A 12764-nucleotide genomic window follows, 5' to 3' on the forward strand; every position below is an offset into this window, starting at 1 on the left:
GGCATGGCTCAGGGATCGTTTTCATTTCACATTCCTTGCTCATTAAATCAGTAGCACATATTTCACTCTATTGTTTGGAGAAGTGTGTCTAAATGCAGGATTTCATGGCAAACAATGAGGAGCAGCTGCTAAAGCCCGGACTCTGTGTGTGTGTGTGTGTGTGTGTGTGTGTGTGTGTGTGTGTGTGTGTGTGTGTGTGTGTGTGACCTCCTGTCACGAATGGAATTGGAATTATGTAATGTATGTAACTGCAGTTATGTCCACTATCCCCTTCAACGATCACTAATAGCAGATGATCAAATAGCCTGACACACACACACACGCACACACACACACACACACACACACACACACACACACACACACACACAAAAAGAGACGTATGTTTGGCTACTAGATTTGACCAAAGTCCTAAAAACAGTTAGCATGTAGTGTGTTTTCTCTTCATCCCATTTAACCTCGAACCGTAACTGAATCACACTGAGGCACGGCAGGTTGTGCTGAAATGAAAATCATTATATCAAAATATCATAACATTTCGTTTGTATTAGTAATCAATTGTTTTTTGTCTGATACTCCAGTTTCCATGTCTTGCTATTTTATCTGTTTCACCAAACTCAATTTCCTGAAAGAACGCTGAAATACTCACCACCATCAAAACTGAAAGTAATTGAAGTTACTCTAAAGGCTCTAATGTGAAAGACCAATTGAAAAGGTTTTCAAATGAGAGCTCTTGCACACATCCCTCTGTATGACTGACAGAAGTCAAAACAGGCCCTTCTAATTAGAAAGAATGGTCCGCAGTCAAGCAGCAATGAAAGTCAAAGCAGCTGAGCTTTTTAAGGCCGAGCCATGCATGCTATTTTTAAAAATGAAAGTGACGGTGGCCACTAATGTGACTGGTGTCTTGCATGGCATTTCAGGCGCAAATGTGTGCATGTATGTTTCTCTCGCAGAGCTGTTATGGTGGCAGAAAAAAAGGTTTTACAGTTTTTCTGCTTAATGAAGACAGAATTTTGGGACAGACACGGTAAGAGGTATATTAGCCATGTAACTTAAAAAAGAAAAAGTTCCAAATAACTTGCACTCTGGACAAAGTTGTAACTGGCTATAATTTAACTAAATAAATATGGCTCATGTGAATTTAATGATTTCAAACAAGACTAATGTGCAATCCACAGCACAGTAGTTGTCAGTCATAGACCAAAGTTTGGACAAATCAAAATTTGCCAGATGAAAAGTCAGAGGATCACTAAAGTCTGTTTGTAAATTCATCCTGAGGGGGGCTGGACATGACTGTCTTAACAAGAATTCATTACAATTATAAAAAAATGTAAACCTGCTGGTTGCGCTAGAGGAAAAGTCAGGAGATCACCATTAAAGTCATTAGGAGAGATGACTGTCAACCAACTTTAACAGCAATTCAACCAATATCTACAGAGATATTTCAATTCCAGTCAAAGCAGAGGGGTGGCTTCTGGGGCTCTGGCCCCGAATGTTTTCTCAAAAGCCCCAAATCCTTTAGGTTTTTATCTTCAACTTTGTGTCATTTTCCCCTCAATCTCTCTGACCACAACGGCAAATGAATAGAGCAAAAGTTTTATTACTATCGCAATTGATTGTGTGAACAAATTCTGACCCCACCTATGTTATGTAACTTGAAAATTTAAATCAGACAATTTCTCCCTCTTTTTAGGTGAAAATCCTCAACATTTGTTGTGTTCTGATTTCAGAAGGATGAAGACAATGGGAGAACAATTAGACACAACATCGGCTGCCGGCTCTACAGGATGATGGTTTTCCTTGGCAACTATCATGTTTTTCTTAAATGATGTATAGATTTTTAGGCATTCTTTTATCAAATATAAAATAAAAAAATAAAAATGAGGATGGGCTCAGCCTTGAATGTCTACAACGTCTGGCTCTGCCCCTGGATCAAAGTTGTCCAATGACTAACATCTCGTCTTAAAGCTATAGTGCGTAGTTTCTGTCGCCCCCATGAGGAATTCTAAGTAATGACAACAAAACTGTTGATAGAAGCCTTCCGTGATCGCACACCGCCTTACAATTTCCGGGAGGTGCACGTCAGACTACGGTGTAGGTCCGTGTCTCCACATACCTACGTACGTAGCTACAGCGTAGATTTTAACGCAGAAGCATAAATAGCGCTTTACACATATACAATGGCTAAACACTTCTCTTGATGTAATCACCATAGAGCTTTCAGTGGCTAGAATGCATGGCGCGAGGGAGAGAACTATTCCACAGTGGGCTGGTGCGTATGATAAGGTAAAGGAGCTATGTAGTGAAATGAGGATTTGTTTTCGGTCTATGCTTGATGCAAGTAACGTATGATGCTGTATTGCTTTAACTTATCCTGAGATCTTGGGGGTGGGGGTGGGGGTGGGGGTGGGTTGCAGGGAGAGTGAAGCAAAATGTTCTCAACTATTGTATGCATGTGTGTGTTTTTCTTGCTCTCTTTAAGAACATAAAAAAATGGGACCTGAACTAAACGTGAGCAGACGGATCCGTCTGTGACATGAAAACATGTGAGATGCACCCAGTAATGGGGAACTGTCATCATAATTTGTCACTCTCACCTCATGCTCGTCTCTCTTTTGTCTTCCCCTTCCCCCACCCCCTGTCCCCCCATCCCCCTGTCCCCCCTCCCCTTCCCTCTCCTCTGCTGAGTGCTGATAACAGTCAGGTCCAGTGCTGGGATGCCAGTTACATGCCCGGATGTAAGAATATCCCAGCAATGCTTTTGTGTCCCACTTCATAATGATCCTGGAGGGTGTTTGTGCCTTTGTGGTTTCAACTCAATAACATGCACATAAAAAACAAGTATCAAACGACAACAAAGCAGGATACCACTGTATGATTACTGTATATTGTAAGAGCGTGCTTAAATATCTTTAAAATATAAACGCTGTTGAAAATATCTGTATATCCCTAAAACTATTTAGCACACACACTGTTGTTTCTGGTCTTAGGGAACACTAACCTTGACCACTTGATTGATCAACTTCAACTTTCTTATCCCGAAGGAAATTTGATCTGAAACAGGCATCAAATCACATCGAAGACCATGACAAACATAAGATATTGACAACAGCAACAAATACAGAAAAAAGTCCACACCACAAATGAAAGCAAGGTACACCTGCCACACTGAACCAGAAGCTAAAAACCAGCTAAAAACATTCGAAACAGCACAGTAAAGAAATACACTTTAAAAGGTGCTGTAGGTAGGATTGTGAAGACCCAGGACTTAGCCAAACATTTTTAACAACTTCTCTTCTCTCCCCCACACTTTCTGCTAAAGCACAAAACGGTCTCCTAAGCCCCTCCCCCCACAAGGGAGAATGAATGTGTGATTGACACACAGTTAGACACCTCCCCCTGATTGGTGCATCTGAACAGGGAGCGGTGGATTTTTGCAAATCTCACTACAGGCTGTAGGTGGAGCCAGAGGAGCTGGATTTATTTTTAAATGACCTGCTTCATGTAGTTCTACTGGAACATAGGGTCAGTTTCAGCTAATATGACAGAAAGTTAGTTTTATAAGTCTTACCTACTGCATCTTTAAAGGCTGTACAAAGACAAGTAAAACACTGAATGGAATAAATAAATCCAAGCTATCTAACACAGATACACATAAAAGCAAGCCAGTGTAAGCTCTAACCAGATACTATACAGAGTTAACCCTTTTCCTCCCCAAAACTGCTACAATGCATGTTCTCTAGATGTATGGAAATACACCATTTGTCAGGCTTTTCTCACTAGAAAAAGCACTGGTTGTTCGTAAATGTTTACATTCATGTTGTCCTAATGAGGAGCTCTTGGGACTGTGTGAAAATGTCTCACATGCATACGGATTCAAAAAGTTGGAGAAGCGATTGGATACCAGTCACTGTAAATTGAACCTTAATCTCCTTTACATGCTGCCTGTACACCAAGACTTAAAAGACTCAGTGGCAAGATGTGGGAGGGGTTGAGAAAGTTTCAACTTTATGCGAATGTACTGATTTGTAACCTACAGCGCCATTTTCCTTTCCTACAGGAAATAAATGCACAGAATCTATCGCAGGACTGAAACAGGAAGAATTTACTTGTGGAAACATATTGGATTTACTATCATGGTTGTGATTAAGTTGTGCAACGATAGAGGCATAAGGATAATGGCAAAGTCAGACAAAAACGACCCAATCAGAGCTGAGTATGGAAATCACATACTGAACGTTGAAGAGATATCCTGCTATTATTGAATTGGTGTGCACAAGACTTTAGCGAGGAGGATGGAGGATAGTTTGCCAATCAAAGTGTCTGAATGTTTAATCCCTTTTATTACTATCAAGGGGGTAAGCGGGCATCTGGAAAGCGTACCTCCTATGGGGAGATTGTAGGCTAACAAGCCATCACCTTCCGTTAGCATTCCACTGACTCCCATTCATTTTGGCGCCACTTTGACAGCAAATAACTTTACATCTGAAGCGTTTAAAGACTCTATTTGTCCGTTGTTTATTTCTAAAGAAACACGACAATGTATAAAAGGCTCCATTACCTTGTATCTCACGTTATGGCTCCGTAGCAGACACTTTTATAAAAATAGCCTAATGATTGTGTCATAACCATGCGACTTACTAGACAGGGAATGAGCATAGACAGTATATAATGGACCAACAGACCCCGTGTCTCTGGACGGAGACCAGTGAAGGATATTAGAAACACTTTTCCGGTGATGGCCAGCTTTACTGAGCAGCCTCCAACTGAGAGAGACAACGTAAATGTGACGTGAGCAACCTGTCTGAAAGTGTGAAGTCTTCTGGTAGCTGTGCCAAGAGAAATCTCAATCATTCCCAATCTTACAGAGACGGAGAGCGTAGGTATATGTAAGTAGATAACATGGGCACAGGCTAATTATTGCTAACTAAAATGCTAGTTAACATTAGTCATTAATCCTAAACAGCTCATGTAAGTCGAAACTGCCTGCAAGCTTATCCTGTACTATACGGTAATTCCTCTACTATGTGACACAATCGTTAGCCTATTTTTACAAAAGCGTCTGCTACGGAGCCATAACGTGAGGTACAAGGTAATGGAGCCTTTTACACATTGTCGTGTTTCTTTAGAACTAAACAATGGACAAATAGAGTCTTTAAACCCTTCAGATGTAAAGTTATTCGCTGTTTACGTGGCGCCAAAATGAATGCTAGTCAGTGGAATGCTAATGGGGGTGATGGCCAGGTAGCAACAAAATGGCGCCATAGGAGGTTCGAGTTCTGAAGCGAAGCTTACCCCCTTGGGAATGAGCATCCAGCCACCTACAGTATCAGTCATATTTTCCGACTCTAAGACTTTTCTTTTTTTCTTTTTCTTTTTACCCCTAACTGATTTCTTGCCTCCCCTGTATGAGGTTGTACTTTATCTCTGACCTCTGTACTTGTGTATTTGTCCTTTCTGTATCTGTTTCTTATTTTAGTGCACCTGTATCTCGTGAAGAACTTTGTAACTTTGTTTTAAAAGGTGCTATATGAATACAATCTTACTTACTATTTGTAATGGTTTTGAAAGGCACTGACAGACAATGTCATCCTCCTGATTGGGGTGACAGAAAATTCTTATCACATTGCTCTGGAAGACAATTACAAATGACCCGTTTTGTTGTTTAGGTTGAGGAACTTGTCATGTAGTTATAGGGGGCCTTTGACCTGAATGCTACATATAATGTAACATTTTGATAAGATGCAATTCTTTATGTGGTTAGTCAGTTGTAGGGTTAGCAGTATTAGTAGTGTGAGTATTCAGTTACATGATGGCGTGAATGCTTTTCAGAATGTGAGGGGCCATCTAGGACATTATTCACAATTACCTCACACACATTCAAGTGAAATGCTCTCACACACTCTACTGAAATGCTTTCATGTACACTACTTAAAAAGTATACCCTCACATACTATACTGAAACCTCACACACAACTGAAACGCTCTCATAAACACTACTGAAACACAAAACTAAAACGCTCTCACACGCAATTCTAAAACTCTTTCATATATACTACTGAAATGCTGTCATAAACACAACTGATTTAAATTCTAATAGTGTATATGAGTGTTTCAGTAGTGTGAATAATGTCCCAGATGGCCCTTCTTATAAGAGAGTTCTCCACCTTCAGACTGATGTCATTTTTACAGAAATGCTGGATATTTGAATTCAAACATATTAACTTAACTCAACTTAAAAAATAACCAGTCCTGTGGCCGGCTTGGCTCAGTTGATAAAGCCGGCGCACATACACATAGAGGTTTATGCCTTGACGCAGAGGTCCAGGGTTCAACTCCAACCCGAACCTGTGACGATTTCCTGCATGTCTTCCCCCTCTCTCTCCCCTTTCTCACCTAGCTGTCCTGTCCATTAAAGGTGGAAATGGCCAAAAAATAATCTTAAAAAAAAATAATAACCAGTCCCAACATGTTGTGGGTTGCAACCTAACAATGGTGTATATCCAACTGCCCTCTGTCCAACTTCCCTCTTATCGCTTTTGTTTCCTTTGTTGTTCTGCCCGTCCCTCGGCTGGATGAGTCTGTAAGGGCAATGTACTGAGTGAAACCCACATGTAAGGACACACACTGGCCATTAGAGCACACGTGACCAGTGCAGTGTAATTGAGAGAAGATACAGAGGCGATGTCTCAGGACAGGCTATGAACTGGAATCAGTGCAGCGGACATGTCAGCTCAGTCGGAGTCACTTCAGTGAGTCATACAGTAGAGCTCATATATGTCGCCCAACCTCACAAAGCCCTTTCCGCTGTTTCACCAACAATACAGGATATGTATTTTTAAACCATGCATGCTCTTTTTCAGCTGTGCCACAGTTCACACTACAGTTTGACACATTTGAATTTCTGAAGACTGATACTGATGTTTTTGGATTGATGGTACCTTAGTTGTGTTAGTAACTAAAGCTGTTGGCTTAATGTAGTGGAGTAAAAAGTAAAATATTTCTCTCTGACATGTAGTGGAGTAGAAGTAAAAGTGTCATGAAACGAAAAGACTCAAGTAAAGTACAATTACCTCAAATTTGTACTTTTTTTCCCCATCTAGCGTTGAGATCATATATCGTAATCAACTCTCTCCCACCACGCAGTTCAAAGTAGGTATTACAACTACGGTAGCCGTCACGCTTCAAAAAGCTGCTCTCTTGCTCTTTTCAATCTCCTTTTTCTTTTTCTGGGCGAAGAAGAAGAAGAAGACTCCTGTTCCTGAAATCTGGATTTTGAATACGTGTGGTCCTCCATGTTTCCTTCTTCAAACTTGCCACCGGGGCCGGGAAGCTACGATACCCATTAGCAGCGTTAGCAGCACCTGTGAGTTTATCATGTGACAGAGAAAACGTGAAAGGTGGAGCAGTATTTCCTGTATGTCCCTTACTGGCTAACTTATTTCAAGATGGAACATGAATATGGAGCGTCTACCCCAGTTCATGTGAATGCAAATGTCAAATTTCAAGCCAAAAGGAATACTTGGAATTGATGGTGGAGGTAAATAATATTCATAAAAAAGGACAAGTTTGTGAACAGGCAACACAGATTTTGATAATGAACAACTGAACACATTACACACTGGACCTTTAAGTACAGTACTTGCAGTATGATTACATTCCACCACTGGCAATAATGAATACTGTTACATTTTCATACTAAACAGAACACTCCAAATGCTGAACGGTTTCCTTCAGTAAGGATAAAGTGAAACTGCAAATGGATATTTGCTATTAATTGATTCAATAGATTTTATGGATTCAAGGTCATGCTCATGCCTAAATTCTTGACTGAATGGGTTAAATGAATCTACGTTTCTTTTGAATCTACAATTTACAGTCCAATATTCGTTTCCTGATCATAAACACAAAACATAAACAGATTTCTGTATAACAATCTGATACATTTGGTTAGTTAAGAATTGACCAAATCTAGCCTACAGTTAAAAATAAACGTACGCTGACAGCAGATAAAACAATACATTTAAAAAAATAAACATCACTGGAAGTTAAATATCAGAAATATTTTTAAGTAGAAATTAGAACCAAATAACCTATATGAAAGTAGAAAACCTAGAAAACTTTGGTTTATCCACAATTCACAGTGCAGATACCCGCATGGGGTGCTTATTCCTATAGTATGTGTAGGATGTCTGTGTTTTGATTTTTTGTCAAAGATTGTATCAATTGGGGTTCAAAGGGTAAAAATCAGGACTTTAATAAGCATTAAATTAAGTGACACATTTAGTAGGCAACCCTGTATTATAAACAAATGTAACTTCATTTTTGAATGACCTCAACCATATCTTTGGCATTTCTGGTCCTACTTATCTGCTGGCATATTCATTTATTGATATCTGTGATCAGTTCAAACCTGCTGATGATCTTATTGATGCCGATGTGTCTGTTAGGATATTCCTCGTATTAAATCAAGTTTAATCTGGAGTGTGGTGAGTACAAAAATACCTCTGAAAAAGCATTTGCACCACAGCAACTCTCCACTGAAACTAGTTTCGTTAGTAGTTCACTATTAAAGCAATAGTTAGGTAGTTTTAGAAATACAGTTTTTCACTTCCTTCCCCAGGATGAGATTAGAAGATAGATCTCAGGCCTGTGTGTTAAGTGCAGAGCTGGAGTCAGGACAGTTTCACTGTGCTCCTCATGTGAACAGACAGGCGGACAACGCTCCACCTAAACGCCAGGCGATCAAAATGTAAGTTGGTCTTACCAGTAGTTTCAACTAACTGTAATATTGCAGTCTTTCACGATGTGTTTATGGCCCAAGCACGATAAAAAACACACTATATATTGTGCAGCCCTACATTGCAGTCTATAGGCCTCTATCCCTATATGTCTCTCTAACTGACTGGGTCAACAGAAAATTCTTTATCAATAAAGCTTCTGCATTCATGTGAACTTGTCTTTCCTGATTGAAATACAGTCGTACTCCACAACCCCAGAAACCACACTTTGACGTGAACAATCGGTGGAGTTCCCCTTTAACACACAGACATGACATTGGTAGATTTTATCATCTCACTTTTGGAAAGAAAGCTACTTTCCGAAATGTTGCTTCTAATACAACTTCTGCTCGTATAATTAAAAGTCCTTAGATTTTGTGCAGTGTATTTAGATGGAATCAGATCAATATGTCATTACACGTTCAGTTCCATTTCAAGTTTCCCCAGTCAACCAGCAATACATATTTAATCAGCCAAAAGTGCATGAGTCATATTTTAATAACAGTTTTATATGAACTATATGTTTGTTCCAGATATTGTAGGAAAGTTCATCAGTTTGAACCTGTCTCCTATTTGTTTCAGTCAATGTGTTCGCCCACAAGAGCAAGAGCAGGATATCCTGACGTTTCTACACACACAAATACACAACCTCCAAAAACACAATGCACCTTTCACACTCAGGCTGACTGCATAGTTTCTCCATTATCCTGCCAGGCAGAATGCCTTGTTCCACCCGGACACACTCAATGCCTGCTCTATCTTGAGGATACACTATCCTCTATATCCACACACCATTAAGACCTCGTAGACCTGCCATGCTTTCTTTCTCTTACTGTCGGCCTCTGTCACCAGCTATGAAAAAGGCCACACACTCTGTCTCACAGTCATTACATACACACATGCATAACACAGACAGAATCAACTGCATCACTTGAGCCGATTGGCTAAAAATACACAACCTTCCTTTCTCTCAGAGAGATTCCCTCTCCCTCAGAGACAACAAGCCCAAAATACTCCCCTCTTCATTTCACTGGGTTTTTGTTGCACTTGGTACACTGCAGTTCCTCCACTGAAAGCCCCCAAATTACACAAACAGATATATAAACATATTCGGGTAAAACTCCACATAGACTACCCCAGTGGTTTTCAAACTTTTTTCATAAATGTACTTCCTTTGAATGATATTTTTAGCCAAGTACATCTGAACAGTGCAAAACATTTTTGGTAGAGAAAAAAAAGCCTATAAAGAGGGCACAATGCTGCGCCTGTTCAGGCTAACACCCTTTAAACTGAAAATGCTAACCCACATTTCAAATGTTTAGAATCCATCACTAAATTCATTCTTTATTATAGTATAATTTTAGGAATTATGCATAAAAAGATTCTCTGGAACCGTAGTACTTTAAAGTACCCCTAAGGGTACTAGTACCCCCATTTGAGAAACACTGGGCTACATATACAAAAACCAAGTCCCATTTTCACCAATTGAGACACCATAGATTTCCCCTACTAGCCCAAAGGAAATGCTTATCAGGTCTGGTCACTGAAAGGAGATCCTCTCAACAAAGTAAATCACAAAATAAGTTGTTAATGAGCAGCGGGGAGCGGGTGCTCCTCTCAAAACAACGCTGGACTCAACAGCAAATGGTCAAAATGCTGCCAAACAATCTTCTCGACCACTTTCAGTTACTGAGAAGCAAAACTTCAGGTCCAAGCAGGGCTGGACCGACCCCCTAGGGGCCCTGGGGCATAAATAAGGTGTGGGCCCATATTGACACAGGACCCCTCAACAAGATGCCGTTACTGGCTGCCTAACTTAATTTGTGATTGTAGCACTCCCTACGTTGATCCGCCACTCCGTACAGCACTCCATGATCCTCCACGATACTCTGGGAACTCTGTACTGAGGTCACCAGGCAAGTCAATTCTTAAATTACTTCAACTGCAGAGGTCACCGGGCCTTTATTTGAAGCCGGCTTACATTAGAGACAGGCCATTATTTCTAATTCACTTTTTGACTGTTGACTATAGTAGCTGGTCAGCACCGAGACCTGAGTTCTTATTTTGTTCTCCTCATCTGTGTTGTGAGAATGACAAATAGAGTATCTATCAATCAATCAATCAATCAATCAATCAATCAATCAATCAATCAATCAATCAATCAATCAATCGGATTTGGTCATATTTTTGTATGAAGCCTCCTTATTTTCTGATCTGCTCATATTCACCCTGTTAAATATGTGTTACTGCATTATGCTGTCAACACTTCCTGTATCCATTTCCAATTTAAAGCTCTCTAGCATTTCAATGGACAGAATTCCATTTCCCAACAGGCATTTTATTGTGAAACGTGCAGGACCATGCTGTGAAAAATTCAGTGACTTGCATGATTCCCATGCGGTACTTCAAATGTAGCTTTTTTTTTGCCATACATTTGCCATCTTGTGGCACTTGTATAGCATACATAACTACAAAATGACGGTGGCCGTCCAGGGCAAATGTGCTACAACAGCCAAAAACACTTCCATTAGGATCCACAGACATTAGGCCAACCACAGAACAATCAGTGTAATTAGTTTGTGATGCAATTTCAATTCACTTTGAGCTGTTCAGCTTAAGAGCGGCAGAGAAGTCTGACATGTCAAAGTAAACTAACTCTTACGTTCTCTTGAGTGTTAACAGGAAAATAGATGTGTGTTTCTTGATAGTGTGAGAGACAGCAAGAGAGAGAGACAAAGAAAGAGCAAGGGGCTTGTTTGGGTTGATAAAAACTTATGTGTGGGTCGATGCACTTCAAAGTTTGCTTGTGCATTCAAAACATATGCACCAACATGCATGCTTTGGATAGACTTTATGTGTGAGTGTGTGTGTCTCTCCTCACCTGGGCCATGGTGTTCAGCAGGACTCTGTCTGGCTCCTGGTCCTCAGCATGGCTTGTGAAACCTCGGGTTGGTTCTCCGTAGATGATGTTGGGGCGTGGGGGGAGTTTGCGTCACACACACCCTGTTGTATCACTTGTGTTGCAGACCCAAAGCTCACACACATCACCTCCTCTTCTGTGACAGCCCGTCCTCTGAACCGCTTGCTCTTGGAAATCACAGTATTCCTCCTCTTTCTTTTTCTTGCCCTTCTTCTCACTGTTCTTCCCTCTTCCTTTCCACAACCTGCACGTAAATCCCCTCTTTTTGTCCTTTCAACTGACACAGAAGGAGAGAATATGTCAGAGGAGCGTATATCCTTTTATTTCTGTCCTCCGCGCTCCTGTCTTCCCTGCTTCAGTATCTGGTTGGTTGTAATCTGGGCTCACACCACACACACACTGCCTCTCCTTTTCCTCCTCCTCTGGCTTGCTCTGCTCTCTCGCTCTCAGCTGCTCCCCCTCCTCCTCCTTCCTCTAAAATCCTCCAGCTTTTCCCTCCCTCACTGTACACAGCATTAGTGGGAGACAGAGGGAACGGGAGGGGTGGAGGGATCAGAGGGATAGGGTGTGTACCATGTGACCTGATAGTGTAGTAGGATTCCCCCAGCAGCTGTCACACTCATTCCTTCATAGTGCTTCACTCTGAGCTTCATCCACTTCCATTGATGACCAGTGCTGGTAAACTGTCAGTGGAGCAGGGATACATCATCAGGTTTAACAGTTATATCCATCCATGGTCTAAGGGCTGTTCAACATTTACCCACCATGAGGTAAAAATGTTTGAGGGAACAAGTTTGGGAAATGTATGGACCCGAACAGACAAATTCTCAGCCAGGATTGCCTCCACACGGCTCTCACCAGAGTTGGATTGACTTAATTCTCTGCACAGGACGTTACTCCATTATATCTTCACATAGCAAATATTTGATATAACAACGGATCAAATGACTAATGTGAAGGGGCGGGGGCATAATGCTGACAAACCCACAAAGAATCATCCAACTCTTGTTTTCCTCTTCTATACAGAACTCTTTAATGTTTTTCAGTTTATGGTTTTGGTG

At 40.8% G+C, this 12764-nt stretch overlaps 1 protein-coding gene across 1 annotated transcript in view; it reads right to left on the bottom strand.

Annotated features, from left to right (window-relative positions):
• The window catches only part of LOC120551461 (rho GTPase-activating protein 23-like), a 120524-nt gene extending 108394 nt beyond the window's left edge, over nucleotides 1-12130 (bottom strand). The window contains exon 1 of the mRNA XM_039788919.1: nucleotides 11665-12130. Coding sequence (XP_039644853.1) covers nucleotides 11665-11673 — 9 coding nt within the window. The 5' untranslated portion in view covers nucleotides 11674-12130. The remainder of the gene's footprint in view (nucleotides 1-11664) is intronic.
• Nucleotides 12131-12764: the final 634 nt, after the last annotated feature.

This window comes from Perca fluviatilis, chromosome 21 (genome assembly GCF_010015445.1).
Source record: "Perca fluviatilis chromosome 21, GENO_Pfluv_1.0, whole genome shotgun sequence".
Lineage (NCBI taxonomy): Eukaryota > Metazoa > Chordata > Actinopteri > Perciformes > Percidae > Perca > Perca fluviatilis.